The 18,806-nt window shown below is 34.3% G+C and overlaps 1 protein-coding gene across 1 annotated transcript in view; it reads left to right on the top strand.

Moving 5' to 3' along the window:
* The window catches only part of MIPOL1 (mirror-image polydactyly 1), a 235,613-nt gene that overhangs the window by 125,310 nt on the left and 91,497 nt on the right, over window positions 1-18,806 (top strand). Inside the window, exon 7 of the mRNA XM_081829767.1 lies at window positions 15,489-15,583. Within this exon, the coding sequence (XP_081685893.1) occupies window positions 15,489-15,583 (95 nt within the window). The remainder of the gene's footprint in view (window positions 1-15,488; window positions 15,584-18,806) is intronic.

Genomic DNA, 18,806 nt, shown 5'->3' with positions numbered 1-18,806 from the left:
AATTTACTGGATTAGTCATAGAAACCTGAGTAAAATGGTTTTACAGATGGGAAATTTATAAATTAACATTTCTTTTATTTGATTTCTTTTAGCACTCTTATTTAGTTATGAACTATTTCAGTAAAAATATCTTTCATATAGCCTTGGTTATAAAGCTTTATATTTATGTTTTTATAATTATAATTTTTCCTAGTTATATATTGATGTTTACATGTTTAAATATCTCTTTGTCTCCTATTTTGAAAATTTCCATTTAAAATATAACTTACCAAATATGTTCCTTTCTTCAGGAACGTTTTCCCATTTATCATGGTCTTTTCATAGTCTTTTACATTTTCTTTATAGCCTATATTTTAAAAAGTTTTGATGAATGAAAAATTTATTTTTATTAATTGAAGACCACATAATTGTACTGATTTTCCTTTTAATATATTCATAAAATTTTAAATTAATGTCAAAATTAATTTGATAGATAATGATTGTGGAACTTATTTAATATGAATATCTGAAAAGTTCTTAGCTAAAATGTTAGTCAAGTTCACTTGATTAATCCCGCTTCACTTACTTCTCAGTTGGCAACATTTCTGTGCAGGCAGTTCTTTAATTGTTGTTAGGTATGTTGGTATAGAAGTAGAAGAAAGGTATAGAAGAAATTCTACCCAAGTGCTTGCCATGGACTGAATTGCAGATTGCATAATTTCAAAATTTTTTGCTGGCAAGACAAGTTTAGTTCAGCAGGTGTTCAGGTGATGAAGTATATTATAGATATAGTAAAAAAAAAAAAAAATACATGATCCTGAACAAATAAACAAAATACTGCTGGCTAAAATTTTAACTAAATAGGAGGGCAACTGGCATGTAGAGAAATGTTTATGACTCAAGTGTTAACAGAGGGGAATATTGTCATTTTGGGAAATGTTTGCTTCTTCAGTTTAAATAAGAATTTAATTTTCTCTGTGTGCTCATGTTCTTAGGTAGTACAAGAGAAAGCAAGCTTAGTGAAAGGAATGTATCATGCCATGAGAAAGGAGAATGAACTTTTTGGGGAAACTCACATTCCAGCTGATGCTTTAAGTCTTTTCCTACATGTAATTATTTTTTCCTGAGGAAATGATCTCAGGAATGAGTGGCGTGGTAGACAGAAATTCAATAAATCCATAGGTATTCTCTGAAGACTATAAATACTACATGATGAACCTGTTCTCTAGATGTTAAAAGAGGCAAATTTTATTGAATGATGCATAGAATATTAGTGAAGCCAGTGAGGTGGTCAGTGGTTTCACATATATTAGTATAAATGACTTTCAGAGGTATAGTCAAGAAGTCTTGGAGACCAGACATCTAACTCGATCTAACTAGCAACAAATCTTAGGTCAAGGTAATATCTTCTGACATAGAGTTCGTTCAATGGAAAAGATAAAGCCGCCACAGTCTGAGTTAATAGACAAAGAAATAGTCCCATAGAAATATGTTAAATTATTTATGTCTTAAAAAGTAAATGCTATCATACACTAAGAATAAAAATACAAAGAAGTTTTCCCAGTAAATGACAGTGAATGGAAAAAGAGCTAGGAATTGGGAGTAAATGGTGTCATCTCTAGAGTCGTCACAATAGGATATAATGGCAAGTTTAATGTTGAAGAGGTTGGCAAAGTAGTTAATGCACAGACTCAGGATTATTTAGTAAACTGGTAGTCAAGAGTTCTGAGTTCAAATTCTGCTTCTAACACTAACTTTTATTTATATATTTATTTATTTTTATTATTTATTTATATTTTATTTATTTAAAGATTTTTATTATTTATTTATTTGAAAGAGAGAAAGCATAGACGGAGAGGGAGAAGGAAGCTCCCCACCACCTGACCCCCGCCCCGAGCAGGGAGCCCGATGTAGGGCTCAATCCCAGGACCGTGGGAGCATGACCTGAACCATGCCTTCTGGATAAAGTATTCTTGGCTGCATATTTTTCCCATTTAGCACATTGAATACATCATGCCAGTCCTTTCTGGCCTGTCAGGTCTCTGTGGACAGGTCTGCTGTCAGCCTTATGTTTCTACCTTTGTAGGTTAAGGACCTCTTGTCCTGAACTGCTTTCAGGATTTTCTCTTTATCTCTGAAATTTACAAGCCTTATGTCGAGGTGTTGACCTATTTTTATTAATTTTGAGGGGGGTTCTCCGTGCCTCCTGGACTTGAATGTCTGTTTCCTTCCCCAGATTAGGGAAGTTCTCAGAATAATTTGTTCAAATAAACCTTCTGCCTCCCTCCCTCTCTCTCTCCTCCTCTTCTGGGACCCCTATTATTCGAATATTATTTCACTTTATGGTATTGCTGATTCTCAAATTCTCCCCTCATGATCCAGTAGTTGTTTTTCTCTCTTTTTCTCAGCTTCCTTATTCTCCATCATTTTGTCTTCTATATCACTGACTTTTGCTTCTGCCCTTTTATCCTAGCAGTTAGACCCTCCATTTTTTACTGTATCTCAGTAATAGCATTTTTAATTTTGGTCTGATTAGATTTTACTTCTACAGTAAGGGATTCTCTACTGTCTTATATGCTTTTTTTCAAGCCCAGCTAGTATCTTTACAATCGTTGTTTTGAATTCTAGTTCTGACATCTTACTTATATCCATATTGACTAAATCCCTGGCAGTGAGTACTTCTTCCTATTCTTTCTTTTGGGGTGAGTTTCTCCATCTCATCATTATGTCCAGAAAAGAACAGATGAAAGTGAGAGAAAAGACAAAAATAGCAACAGCATGAGGAAACTACAAACAAAACAAACCAGAAGAAAACAAACAAAACAAAATAAAAAAATCAAACAAGAAGTAACACAGAACAAAACAATAAACTAGATACTGGGCGTATTTTGGTCTGTTTGTTAAAAGAAACTAGATCCCCAAATAGGAAAGAATGAAAAACTTATATATATACAAAAATAAAATAAAATACAATGAAAGGAAACCAAAAAATTATATATATATGGCATATATATAAAAATTAAAATTAAAAAAATTTAAAAAGGAATTGATAGAATAAGAAAATAGCTGAAAAAAAAAAAAACTGAAAGACTAAAGAGTAAAAAAAAACCCCACAAAAACCCACAAATGCTATATATTGTTTTCCCCAAGAGCTAAAGTTTTGCAGTTCTCTATGAACCGTAAACCTGGTGTTAGCTGGTTGTTCCTGCTGGTCTTCTGGGGGAGGGGCCTGTTGCACTGATTCTCAGGTTTCCTTGCCCTGGTGGAATTGCATCCCCCCCCTTGCCAGGGGGCCAAGCTCTGTGTAAGCAGCTCCAGATTGCACTGTTTTGCTCCCTGAGAGCTTTCAGCACCAATGGGGTGGGGGGGAGGGATGAAAACGGTAGTGCCCCGATCTCTAGCCCCAGAGCTGAAAGTTCACACACACACACACACACAAACACACCCTACTCACCACCACCCCCGCCCTTCAGTGAGCCCTCACAGAAAAGCAGTCAATCACTCTTGTCTCCCTGGTTTCCATCCTAACTCTCTTTTCACCCAGCCTGTGACCAAGCGTTTTTATCTCAGGCATGTGAACCAGTTTCCAGTCTCCAAACTTTACAGACCCCTGTGGCATGGACCCATGCTGTTCCTCCTGGGGAGGGAGGAGTTCTTGCCCCACTTCTTCCTTTTGCTGGACCCCTTCCTTTCACCGGACCATGTAGTGGTTCACAGTTTATGGTAACACTGAGCAGAAAGCCAGGGTCTAGGCACCTAGACTCACTGCTTTCAGCCTGCTTCTCTGCTCTGATACTTGGGAACTCTGTTGCACTCAGGCATCCCCATTCTTTTTGTGACCCTAGGGGTCCTGAGACCATGCTGTCCCATCTAGAATTCTGTCCCAGTTTGCCACCTGAGCACCTTTAAGCCAGGGACGTGCCCAAGTGTAGCAGACTTCTAAAAGTTCCAATTTTGTGCTCCACTGCTTTATAATACTTTCCAGTAGCCTGCTTAAGAGCTCCCTCCCCACTAAGGTTTATCTTCCAATATATCACCCCAGATTCACATCTCCACACCTCCTATCTTTTTTTTTTTTTTTTTTTAAAGATTTTATTTATTTATTTGAGAGAGAGAGAATGAGAGACAGAGAGCAGGAGAGGGAAGAGGGCAGAGGGAGAAGCAGACCCCCTGCTGAGCAGGGAGCCCGATGTGGGACTCGATCCCGGGACTCCAGGATCATGACCTGAGCCGAAGGCAGTCGCTTAACCAACTGAGCCACCCAGGCGCCCTCCACACCTCCTATCTTGCAAAAAGTGGTAGCTTTTCTATTTGTAGAATTGCAGCAATTCTTTCCCCTGCTCCTCTGCCATCTTAACTTCTCCTAGCCATGTGATCAAAATCCTTATATAGACAAACTTTACATCTCCAGTATTTTCATAAAACAATGTTAAAAGAAAAAAATATTGTTAGGATGACTATATCCAAAATTTTACCTCACTTTTCATATATTTGTGTTTTAGACTAGACAGCCCTACAGTAGGTTGTTTTCAGAGAAGGGCTTGCAAATGCAATCTGAAACATAAATCGTTTCTATTTAAAAGCAGGTTAGGAATATTATGAAAATAAATAAATCCAGTTAATATACTTTGAGAATTCTAAATGTTAAATTATAAAAACAGGTTGGTCTATTTTTGATGGTATAATATGTGTTAAATTTCAATATAAAGTTCTTACTTCATTGTGTCCAAAAAGTTTGGGGATACTTTTGCTGTTAATCTACCAGGTCCTGGAAAAACTCTGATTTTCATACATTGCTAGACTCACAGAAAATAAAGGAAATGTTTCAAAAATTTTACTTCACAAAAAAATTGGGAGTAGAACCAGAGACAAACACCTCCCCAACAGTAAGCAAACAGATGGTCTACAGCTGCACTAAGGGCAAACATCTATAGAAGTACTCTCATCTTCAGCTGGGGTCCCAATTCCTAGACCAGCAGCAAGGCTAGGAAGCTGAGTCAGAAACTCCAGCATTAATCCAGGCTTCTTGAACTTCATCTAGAGTTATCTCTCCTGGCTTCCTGATGAAATAGGCACAAGTCCTCAAAGGAAGGCATCCCTAATTTAGTCCAGTAGGATCCAATAAATTATTATCAGGAAAACATGAATTCACAACAAAAATCAATTAAACACATGAGGAAGAAAACCATCATTAATGACAGTCACAACAGATAAAACTTCCAAAAAACACACAAGCACAACAAACAAATTCATCTAAAGAATATAGAATAGCTATGTTTGAAATGCCTCAATGAATATTTAAATAGAGTATGAATCACAACCATGAATAAACCAAAAGCATTTTCTAGGAAACACCATGCAAATCTAGAAAAGAATCACATACAAGTTCAAAACAAAACAAAACAAAAACATTTTTGAAGTAAAACACTCTAGATAAATATTAAATTATATACAGCTGAAGAAAGAATTAGGGAGCCGGAAGACATATGAATTGGAGTGTATCTGAAAAATCACCCATAATATACAACACCAGTACATAAAACCAATATATATTTTTTAAAGATTTTATTTATTTGAGAGTGAGCGAGCATGAGTGGAGGGAGGGTGCAGAGGCAGAGGGAGAAGCAGACTCCCAGCTGAGCAGGAGCCCGATGCGGGGCTCGATCCCAGGACCCTGGCATCATGACCTGAGCCGAAGGCAGACACTTAATGACTGAGCCACCCAGGCACCCCAATAAAACCAATATTAAGAGATATAGAGTAAGGTAGTCCAACAAACATTTAATTGGGCTCCCAAAAGGAGAGAATACAGACAATCTTGGAAAAGCATTATTAGAACAGAAAATGACTGAGATTTTTTCTAAAGCTGATGAAAGATATTCTTCCAAAGCAAGATAAGAAGGAAATCCACACCTAATCACATCATAATGAAATAGAAAAATACTAACATCAAAGAGACATTTATGAAAGTAGCCTGCTAAAGGAAAAAGATTACTTTCAAATGAGCAACAGTTTGATTCTCAACAGAGCAGTTGAAGTCAGGAGACATTGGAATAATGCTTTCAATGTGCTGAAAGAAAATACCTGCTAATTTAAAATCATATACCCCAAATGAATATCCTCAAAGAATGAATATGAAATAAACACATTTTCAGACAACTAAAATTGATTAAGTCATTTGCAGCTTTATATTAAACTTTTAAGAGTTGTTTACACAGAAGGAACATGATTCCATAAGGAACCTTCCAACCAGGAAGGAATAAAACACAAAGGTGACAAATGCACACTGACTCAAAAAAGTATATAGTACTGATATTCTTTGAGGTTTAAATTTAAATAAATTAGAATACATTAAGAATAAACAGTAACAAACTGGGAGGAGAGTAAATAGAGTTAAAGGGTTTTAGGACCTATTATTGTCCAGGAGTATTAATATTTGGTTTTTGATAAGTCAAATATTTTTCTTGTAGTTCCTAAGGTAACCATTAAAAGAATGTAAAGGAGGGTATGACATTCAAAGTAAAGAGAGGGATATGGGATGATAATAATAAAAGAATCCAAAAGATAGTAAGGAAAGGTGATATAAAAAGAAAAAAGAGAAGTATCAGAATAAAAAGAGCATGATAGGAATACATATTTAAGCCCAAATTTATCAGTAATTACATTAAATGTGGAGGGATCAAATGTTCAAGTTAAAAGATGAAGATTGTTAGACTGGAAAAAAATAATACATGCTGTTTACAATGGTCACTTCTAAACCTAGGCATATAAAAGAGATTGAAATTAAAAGGATATAAAAAAGATATGCCATGCCAAAGCTAATAAAAAGATTGCTCTTGAAACTATGTTAACATTAGGCAAAATATAGTTTAAAGATACAAGGTTTTTTTTATTTGTTTGCTTTGCTTCATATGTAATAAGTAAAATCATGCCTCCTTGACAAGGTGGTTTCCTGTCACACTGCAGTCACACTGCAATGTTACCATGGAAGCACACAGTTGCCATGAACCACTATTAATTCCTTTTTTCCTTTCTATCATTATATGCCCTGAAGAACCTGTTCTAAAACTGGATTTCAGATATTTTGTTTCATTGCCTTTAGAAACTATTCACTTTATACAGATCAAATGTATTGAAATGTTGGCATTTCCATTTTTCAGTTTTTCTGACATTATCTGACATTCTGACAACATTAACAAAATGCTTATATGACCAACACGTATTCTGGGCTCTGTGTAAACCAGTAGTCTCTGACACTCAAGATCTATAATCTGCAAACTGTGGCCTCTGAACCAACTGACTCTGTAAATAAAGTTTTATTGGAACAATCCTTGCCCATTCATTTATATAGTATGTATGGTTCTTGTCACACTGCAACAACAACTGAGTAGTTGCAAGAGAGACTATATGGCCCACAAGTCTAAAATATTTATTACCTGGACTAAAATGATCATACTCTACACTACCACATGACTCGAACTGGTACTTTAAGCCCAGTCCTTTCTCACTTTATTGACCAGTTACTTGGTACAGTGCTATTTCTTGTTGGCATCAATTATTTCCACAATAATTTTACATCCAAAATTCAATAGAGTCTATTGTACAGCTTATGTATTTGTTCACTTTGATATGGCTATATCAAATAGTAAGTTATCTCATTTTATCACTGCATAATAGTCATGTGAAATAGGTATTATCACCCCCATTTTACTAATGAAAAAATTGAGGTTCAGAGGCCTAATTCAGAGTCATAGAGCTACTTACTGGTAGCCAAACCTAACTTTGCTCTTAATCACTGTGCTGCACTCTCTTTCTGGAATACTTCTCTCTACCTCCCTTCTGTTTTGTGGACTCAGTTCACTGCTCAGGGATCATTGTCTGCCGATGAATATTTTGATTTCTGCTTCCATTACAAACTGTTTTCTTCCCTTTCTTATGTCAGACCATAGATCACTAGACAGTGCATATAAGACTGCTTTGGAGTCTGGAACCTGATCATCCTTGGTCTGAAAGATATCTCGTGAGGACAAAATATTACCTCTTAGGAATAGTCTTTAAAGGGCAATACACTGTGGTAATATACTGTGGTGAGCAATCCCAGTTTTCCTATGAAGGGGGGATGTAATTGAAATACAGTCATTTTTATCCTTTTGATAGTAACTTTTAATTTTTTAGATATCCTTTTGCGTGATATTTAGTTATGCATCTCTCCTAGGTTCATAACCTGCTTCTGAGGTGAAAAAAGTCAAATACTGGGATGGCTATAGTCATATTATTAAGCAGTTTTCTTTTCTTTTTTTAAATATTTTTTTTTAAGATTTTATTTATTTATTTGAGACAGAATGAGAGAGAGAGAGAGCACATGAGAGGGGGGAGGGTCAGAGGGAGAAGCAGGCTCCCTGCTGAGCAGGGAGCCCGATGCGGGACTTGATCCAGGGACTCCAGGATCATGACCTGAGCTGAAGGCAGTCGCTTAACCAACTGAGCCACTCAGGCGCCCCATTAAGCAGTTTTCTAATTTGACTTATTGTTTGAACATAACTAATTAGATTCCTTACAAATGTGTTCAATAGTGTAACACAGTCTATACGTTTATAATTACTCTATAAAGCAATTCTATTAAAACAGTTAACATACATATTAAATTATGCCATATTGAAATGTGGTCTTGTATGGTAGAATAAGTGTTTTTAGATATTTGTATTCTAGTTCCAGCTTTCCTTCTAACCAATTATGAAACCCTGGACAACTTCCAAATGTTTCCTTAAACATATATTAACAACAATTTCCTCACCTATGAAGTTGGGGACTATATTACCTCTAAGATCCTTTTCAGGTCTAAAATTATTTGATTCTGTGATTTAATTTGTACTGTGTGCTTCTTTATTTAGCAGATATCACACATAAGATCAAATGCCTCTGTTCTGATAAAACAGATTACCATTAATGGTCTTGGAGTTACCAAAGGAAGGCTTAATTATATCAGACTATTACTATTAAAAACACATTCAAACAAAACATAACAAGATTTTGAAGTAAGATAAAAATGGTTACTCCACAATATCCATAACAGATAGTGTTCAGTGATGTAGATAGTGCAGTGTTTTGTCTGTCATTCTAAAGTACTAGATAAGAGTCTAAGGAAACAATGTAGTTCATTTCTAATTTGGTAGCAATACAAATGGTTGTCCTATTTGGATGGCATTGCTCAAAATATAGTTTAAAAATGAGACTTTCAATGATAAGACTAACCTAACATTAGTTAACCAACTTTTTTTTCAGTCACTTAAGGTAAATAAGTTCTGGGGATATAATGTACAGCATAGTAACTAAAGTTAACAGTACTGTATCATATATTTAAAAGCTGCTAAGAGAGTATATCTTAAAAGTTCTCATCACAAGGAAAAAAATGTGTAACTATGTGAGCTGGTGGATAGTAACTAAATTTATTGTGGTAATCATTTCACAATATATACATACATAAAATCATTATGTTGTACACCTAAAACTAATATGATGTTATCTGTCAAATACATCTCATTAAAACTGGAAATGAACAAAAAAAGATAATGGTACAAGGGAAAAAAGGTATAGGGAGGAGATACTAAAGATATAAAACGCACACTGATTGTTCTGTAAACTTCTACTTATTATCAATAACTGTTATCAAATGATGTTTTGATTCCATTGCCTCACCTGGAATTAGTTCAGCTGCTCCTCCCAGGTGTTCTAAGCAATACCTTTTACATGTTGGGAATAAGTATGAAAGGTAGCTGGAGGACATATAAAATTATGGAGTACATCATTGAAGATTGTAATTAAAACTTCAAATTTTTCCTTATATAGAAAACAAAAAGAAGGATCAAGAATGTTGCAGTTGTCTTTTTTTAATAGAAAATACTACTCACAAGAAAAAGACAAGGTATGGTTTTTGTGTGTGAGTGGAGTAAGGAGATGAGAAAAAATCTAAAACACATGCCACAGGCCAGAAAAAGATATTTTGGTATTGCTCAGAAGAGAAATTATTTTTTGGAGCAGGGAAATATACTAGGTTAAAAATCATTTCACATTTTGGGGCACCTGACTGGCTCAATCAGTAGAGCATCCAACTCTTGATCTCAGGGTCTTGATCTCAAGGTCGTGAGTTCAAGCCCCACACTGGGCATGGAGCCTACTTTAAAAAAATAAAGAAAATAAAACACTTAAAATACTCATTTCACATTTTAACATTGCTGTATGCTTGTTAAAATAGATGGTGTCTTAGAAGTATTATTGGCATGGTTTTTCTGCATAAAATTATAGTGTTTTAAAATCAGTAGTATCTTAGATTCAATGAAATTTGGTGATAAGTTCATAAAATTTGTTAGAGAGTTTTGTTTAGAGAGTTTTAAATTTCTTTAGAGAGTTTTAAAATATAATTATGATTATATATGCTTAGAAATATTTTTTGTTATAATAGTAAAATTAGTGGATTTAGGAGACCATGTTTTAGTCAAGAAGACAAATGTTTTTAATAGGTAAATTTTGGTGGAGTAAGCAGCAGAATGTTTATATTCTTACTAGTATTAGGGAGAGATGAACCAGCAGCACAGTTCAAGAAGTAGAAGATCCAGCTAATGACTAAATACAGCGTGACTCCCAGTTATTACCATTACTAAGACTAAATACACACATGACTCCCAGACAAGACTCCTTCATGCCGAAAACTTAGGTGAAGTTTGGTGGAATTAGAATAAAAAACAAAAAGAGCAATTATATGTGGAAAGGCTTGAGTGATATATAAAAAGGCAGCATGCTCAAGAGTATCTGGTACATCTCTGCTTGTCCTTTTCCCTGCAAGTGTGGCTAAGACATATGAAAATTAATCAAGTGCTTGTGAACCCACACATTGGTGGGTTATTTTTCAAATTCCTAAGTAATTACTTTTTGTTATCTGTCATCTGTTCTTAAGAATATAGGTTGACCTAGCGTATATGTGTATGTGTGTGTGTGTAAACATATGTATGTTAAGTGTTTACGTATATTTACATATGTATATCTGAGAATGTTATATAGTCTTGCAAGTTGCTTAATTTTCATGAACTTCAATTTTATCACCTGTAAAATAAGGATAATAGGAGTTCTCTCATAGGCTGATTGTGGGGATAGGCTATAGGATTTCAAGCACTTGATACAATGCCCAACCCATAGTAGGCATTCAACAAATGGCATTATAGTTAAGCACAGATGCTTTCAAGTTACATCAATTTAAGCAGCAAGTTTGGCAGTTTCTTTATAGTGTATATAGCTGTATAAAGTACATCACTTTATATAAAATATATAAACACATTATACACACTTAGCATAGGACCCATTCCATTCCTTGGTATTTACCTAAAAGAAATGAAGGCGTTGTTCCACAAAATTACCTATATGCTGATGTTTATAGGAGCTTTATTAATAATTGCCCCTAACTGGAAACAACCCAAATGTCCATCAACTGGTGAATGGATATATAGATTTTGGTACATCCCTATGATGGAATACGACTCAGTGACATAAAGGGATGAACCATTGATAAATGTAATAGTATGAATGAATCCCAAAAGCATTAAGTGAAAGAAGCCAAATTCAAAAGGCTGCCTACTACATGATTCCATTTGTGTGTCATTCTAGAAAAGGCAAACTATAGGAATAAAAATCACAAGTGGTTGCCAGGGATTGGGTATAAAGGGAAGACATTGACTATATTGGTGCACAAGGGAACATTGTGGATGAATGGAAATATTCTGTATCTTGATTGTGATGGCTGTTACATGACTATAAATTTGTGAAAATTTATACAACTGTACATAATAGATGGGTAAATTTTTACTTTGTGTAAGTTATAACTCAATAAACTTGACTTTAAAAAATACATCCATGTATACTTATGTGATACATGATGCATGTTTTACTTCAATAAAGATTTTATCTAAAAATATACCTATAAGTAGAAAAAGTGTTATAGTTGTGTAAAACATTTATTAAAACTCTGATTGTATATAGAAATCCTGACTCACTGAAGGCCTTGCTCAAAAATATAAGTATCTTTATCAAAAATTTCAAGGTAAAGTATAAATACATAGATTCTAAGCATTACAATAAAAGGGGTATTATAGAAAATTTAATCCAAAAGAAGGAGAGACAAAAAAGAGAAGCAGAGAAAACAGGATATATGAAACATGAAAAATATGTACAAATAAGTCCAAATATATCTGTAATCACAGTATATTGCACATCTTTACAACATGTGAAGATAAGTGTTATCAGATAAACATATATCAACATGAATAAAAGTCAAAAGTACAATGTCAAAAAAGCAGTTGCCTGTGAAATATGTGAAGTATCATTTATATAAAGTTTAAAATCTGCAAAAAGATATACATTATCTGTAAGTATATAACTATATAATAAAAGTATAAAATGTCCTTGAAAATGATAAGCCCAAATTCATGGAAGTGTTCACTTTGGGGGTGGAAGGGAAGGAGGGAGTATAACTAGTAAGTGCGATATATGGGTTGGGGTAGAGGATTTTTTTTTTAAATAGGAAGCAAGATAACAAAATATTTTTTAAATTTAAGACAAAGTTTATCACTGTAAAGAATGTCATCAATATTGTAAATAGGTGTATGCCATTGCATATATGCTTATATATACAAGTATAGACTATTTCTGGACAGATGACTGCTAATCTCAGGAGAAGGGATTTGTACTGAGGGTTGGAGGTGGAAGAAAGATTTACTTTACACTGTATTTTCTTATACTTTTTAAATTTTGTTAGTTTTTTAATGCATATATATATATATATTTGGATTTTATTTATTTATTTGACAGAGACAGAGAGAGAGAGCACAGATAGGCAGAGCAGAAGGCAGAGGGAGAGGGAGAAGCAGGCTTCACACTGTGCAGGGAGCCCGATGCGGGGCTTGATCCCAGGACCCTGGGATCATGGCCTGAGCCGAAGGCAGCACTTAACCGACTGAGACACCCAGGCACCCCAATGCATATGTTTTTATGAGTACACAGATAAATGAATACATGCAGGTTTTTTTTTTTCATGTAATTGCCAGAAATATGGGAAATATGCCCGAGGAACAGGAAAAAATATCTGTTCACTAATTTCCTTAATGTTTTTTATATGAAATTTATTATTGATTTGTAATGTGGTGGAATTATATGATATTAGTAGTGAAAGTAGGAAATGCAATAGAAGTAAACAGCACATTTAAATTAGTTTTCTTACATATAACATAGATCCAACTCAAACTAGCCTAAACTTAAAAAAAAAAGACTTATGTACTCAGGAAGTCCAAGAGATGGAATGGATCTGAAACTGTCTGGCAGAGGGGATCCAGGAGTACAAATGATGTCATCAGGATTCAGTTTTCTTCTGGGGCTGGTGGGATGGAGTACTGTGTTTGCACAACCTGGATTATATTTACCTGAGTGGTAGGGAATGAAGTTCATCCTAGCCACCAGGACTGAACAGGATCACTGTGACAGAGGGTAAGCGTATTTCCCCAAAAAAGAAATGCTGGCCAGATGAACATATATCTGATAAAGGAAAAGCCAGGAAGTTTATAATAGCTTTGAACATAGTCAGCAAGGCCTAGACATAAGATTAGACATTTGGGTTGCTATGAAGCCACACCAGATCTTCATAGCCAATTAAATGTGAGAAGTGAGAAAGTCAGTATTACCTGAAGCACAGGAATTTAAGTAAAATTCTCATGTTCCCATTTTTATTGCAGAAATTTCTTAGGCAGAAATCTTCATTATGGCGTTTTCCTACCAGAACATTGTTTGTTTTGTTTTTGGTTTGGGAGGGGGTTTTTGTTTGTTTGTTTGTTTGTTTGTTTGTTTTGTTTTTGTTTGTTCGTTTTTGCAGAAGTACCAGGTTAAAAAAAAATCAAAAATAATCATCTAAGGTACTTAGCATTCTCATATATTTATTTAGCAAATTCTCTGTTACCTGTCCAATATTTGATATTCCTTAAATACATGTAACAGGATGTTCGACATTTTGTAAGTTGAATGTGATATGTTCTTTTTTGTGTGATTCTTTTTGACCATTAGTCACAGTGGGTATCTGTGTCTTCCATATTAACCATTTCAATCACATTTTATAGTTTACTGAAAATTGGCAAAGCTGTCAATTTTTGACATAAAGAACCAGCCACCTATTTTTAAATGCTTTTTTATAATTTTTGAGAATGTTTTATCTATAATTCTAGAACGTGACATGTTAAAGCAAGCACTCAAACATCTTAAATTTAATGAACAAGTAACTCTTTGTTAGGTTTGCTAGCCCAGATAGAGAACAAATTATTTAACTTAGCTCCTAAAGTTATATACAAAGACCTGAATTGTTGCATTGTTTTTATTATTCTACATTATTCAAATAGAAAAGTGGCATTGTCCAGTGCTCACTTACATTACACTAATTAATTTTCCTGTGGTCAGGATTTCACAGTTTGTCTTATGACTTTATTCTTATGCAAGAAAATAATCCCAGTGAAATCATCTGAGTTCAGCAAAATTAGTGAACTTCTGCCTCCAAACTCAATCACTTCTTAATTATTGCCATTAGTGTAGTTTGTGAGGTGTTTGATAACAATTTGCTCTGTGTTACATATCAAACACCACTTAAAGTGAAAGACAGTCTTTTCATGCAAATCAAATTTTGAATAAACAAAACTGAAATCTGACTTTACCGGTATCATATTTTAAAAGTTTCATTGAAAACTTTTTGGCTACGCCTGAAACCCAATGGGAAAGATGGTTGGAAGTTGGCAGTTCTTTTAAAACTACAAGTTTGAACTCTGTTGAAAAACTGACTACAGTCCCTTTTAAAGTTTGAATACTACAGGCAGAGAGGAACAATAACATCCTTTGAATAAAATACCTCTTAACATTCAAGATTGTTGCCATACTCCCTTCAGAGATTTTTGTCTGGCAGAAAAGGAATTGAAAAGGTTAAGTCATATCTGTAAGAATCAGGTTATAGTCTTGTATATTTTTTTCACATTAAATATCAAAGATGGCTTAACAACATATTTAGAATTTTCTGGGTTTTACTATTAATAAAGTTAAAAGAAAATCTAGTGTGGTCAGGCAGTGGAGCCACATTAAGTTTGTATGTGAAACACCGATTGTGCTTATCTCAAGATATTGCTCTGAACCCATGTTCCACATTCTGAATTCTGTGTATAAAGTTAAACATTGCAGAAGGGCATATATCTGATGATACAGATGAATAAGGTTGAAGTTGAGTAATGAGCAAACTTGGTAAATTTAATATATTCTTGTCTTCAATATGTCTGTTACTCATATAATTTGATTATTTTGTGAGAAATTATGAGACACTACTGAAAATACAGATAGATTTTAAAACTACCACAAATTTAAGGCTCCTATTTATACTGCAATACTGTATTCTAACATACCAAAACTAATATTAAATTTCTTAAAATATTAATTACTTGCAGGCAAAGTTGTTGGCTATGCAACAAGCCAGAGAGACTGCAGTTCAACAGTACAAAAAACTAGAAGAAGAAATCCAAACACTTCGAGTTTACTACAGGTAAAATTCTTTTTAACCTGGGCATAAATAAATGTTGGTCTGGCCCTATTGAACTATTTGCTCATCTAAATGCCACCTCTGAAATGATATATATATTTAAAACAGTACATGAATAACAGTAAAAACAGCCTTTCGCCAATTATAATATAATATGAGAAGTTTTATAAAGGAATGCCACTGAAGGATTTTTAACACTTATTTAATTTATGCTCCAAGAGTAGTTGTGAAATTAATTCAGTAGGTCACACTGGCATTTTTTAATGAAAAGAAATAGAATAGAAAATATCACTGGGTGTTATACGCAAACAATGAGTCATGGAACACTACATCAAAAACTAATGATGTATGGTGATTAACATAACATAATAAAATTAAAAAAATTAAAAAAAATGTCAGAGTGCATCTCCTATAGTAAAGGTAAATATTGTTTTATGATACTTTGGTTTCAGTTTGGTGTTGTGTGAAAGAGAGTTAAGATGGTATATTGAGTTATGTGTAAAATATATATATTTTCACAATGGATCATGGTAAAAAAAAAAAATAAAAGGTTTGAAAAGTGATGTACAATGTCCTGTATGTTCTCTGATACTTAATAAGATTAAAAAACCCTCAAGTCTGAAGTGTAAGAATTCACTAACTTGGGCTGTGGGTTATTGAAAGATTTTCTTTTAATTTTTCCCCTTCTCAGAATAATGTTGTTAAGTACAAAAAATGCAATTAAATCAAAATCAGCTTTACTGAAATAGTTATGAAAGTATCATGTCATGATATTTTACTATATTCACACATCATTATTAATACATTAAATTAGTATGTCTAACAGCAAGTCTATTAACTATAATTTCAAAATAGTGATGACTGTAAATGGTATTTTTGGGATAACTGCAAACCCTGAAATGTGATGTGAAAACACCAGTGGTTCCTATGGGTGCAATTTCTCAAGAACTGCTAACCAGTACTACTGTAGTTTTAGGCTATGTTCATAACTGTAAGAAATGCTGTATTTACACCAGAGTGAAAAATAAAGATGAATTTTTTTTTCATCCCAAGTTAAGAATGCCTGCTTTAGAACAATGTTACTGGCATATGTAGTTGGTTATTGTTATGAGTTGAATTGTGTCCCTCAAAAAAGATATGTTGAAGTCCTAACCCCTAGAATCTCAGAATGTGACTGTATTTGGAAATAAGGCCTTTAGAGAGGCAGCCAGGTAAAATTAGGTCATTAGCATGGGCTCTAACCTAATATGACTGATGTTCTATAACAAGGAGAAATTTGGACACAGACACACACACATAGAGGAAGGCTATATAAAGACACAGGGAGAAGACAACTGTGCACCTGGCATCCACAAGCCAAGTAATGCCAAATGTTGGCAGCAAACACTAAAATGTAGAAGAGGCCTGGGAGGATTCTCACCTATAGCCATCAAAGAGAGCATAACCCAGCTGACACCTTGATTTTGGACCTGTAGGTAAATTTCTGTTTTAAGCCTCCCAGTTTGTGGTACATTGTTATAGTAGCCTTACGAATTAATGCAGTTATAAAATATTAAGTATGTTTGATTGATGACTGACTGGGGATCATTTGTCTGCAGTTAGAAGCAATGTCTATATGTGATCATGTCGGTAAACAAAAACCTGATGATTAATGAAGACATCCCAGCCACTCACCCTTTTTTTTTTTTTGTCACTATAGAGTGGATATGACAATCTTTCCTTCATACTTTACACCAATGGGTTCTCAACTGTAGCTGTGCATAAGAAGCACCTGAGGAGCCTCTAAAAATTCTAATCCCCATCTCCTCCCAGGCCAGTTACATCAGTCTCTTGAGGTAGGACTAGGCTGTCAGTGTTTTAAGTTCCCTAAAAATTCCCACATGTATTCAAGTTTGAGGGATGCTTCTTTACAAGCACATTTCAAGTAGCTGCATTAAATTAGGGCCTCTTGGTAGAATAATAGGAGCATATATTAAACCTGCTACTAGGACTTATGAATATTGTGTGGTTTGTGCCCTTGGATATTGCAGTGCGGTATGAAGTAGCTTCACACTATCGGTAAGGGAGAGTTTTCATGGAACCTTCCCCTGCCATCCTTGTGAGATAGGACAGCAAATGCTTGTTGATAAAGTGACATTATCCAGGAATTCTGAGAAGCATATGATAATCTTACATGACCTGACATTTTTTTTCTTAAAAAACAAACCTTGATGTCAGTTCTTAATGCTCCTTCTTTTTACTGAATTGCAGATTACTGAAAGATTTTTAAAAATTGTAAAGCCAAAATACTTGTTTTCCAAAGACTTTTTTAATCTACATGAGTATAACAGAGTTAAACAATCTCTTCTAGATAAAGAGTTAACAATTGTTGGCTCAAAGATAGGCTTCACATGTACCCCTCTCACTGCTACTTAAAAAAAAAAAAAAAAGGCTGATAGTATGCTAAAGCTACTGGGATTTGCACTTAAGACAGCCCTGCCTTTTGTGGCTTATATAAATGAACCTCTCCAAGACCATTTCCTTTTTGTGAAATTAGAATTATAGCACCTACCTCATACAGTTGTTTTAAGTATGTACAGTTCCTAGCACAGTATTTAGCTTATTGTTAGTGCTCAACCAACGTTAAGATAAATTTACTTTTACACGACAAAGTCAGTGAAGTAGGAGTAGAATCCAAATGTATATCACTGAAGCCAAAGAAGGAGATTTTTAAAAATTTTTAAAAAAAGGTCATCTATTGCTAAATGGTTAAGGAAGATAAGGAGAAAAAGTGTCCTTTCTATTTGAAATTAGGTGGTCATTAGTAACCTCCACAGAGGTAGTTTTAATAAAGCATTAGATACAGAAGCTAGTTTTCTGTGAATTGAAGAGTGATTAGAGGTCAAGAAGCATAGTAATTTGGACAATAGAGCAGTCCTTGAAGAAACTTGAATAAGGAAGATGTTAATGATAGTTGAGAAGAAAGGAAGATAGGTTCAGGACTTTTGGTTTTGGTTTTTGAAAAATGGCAGATATTTGAGCCTGCTTATGACGAATTGGAAAGAGCTAATAGAATTGTTATGGTTGGAACAGGATTCCTACAGAAGTAGGAAGAGATGGAATTTAGAATCTCCCAAAGCATTTGCCTTGAGCAGGAAGATGGTCACCTTGTGCTCACAGACAGGACTGAAAGAGATAAGAATAGCTGTGGAATAGAAATAAGTTTCAGTTCAGAATTAAGAGTTTC

This window comes from Leptonychotes weddellii, chromosome 9, assembly GCF_054177405.1.
Source record: "Leptonychotes weddellii isolate Sample4059 chromosome 9, ASM5417740v2, whole genome shotgun sequence".
Lineage (NCBI taxonomy): Eukaryota > Metazoa > Chordata > Mammalia > Carnivora > Phocidae > Leptonychotes > Leptonychotes weddellii.
This window is presented reverse-complemented; position numbering and strand designations above follow the sequence as displayed.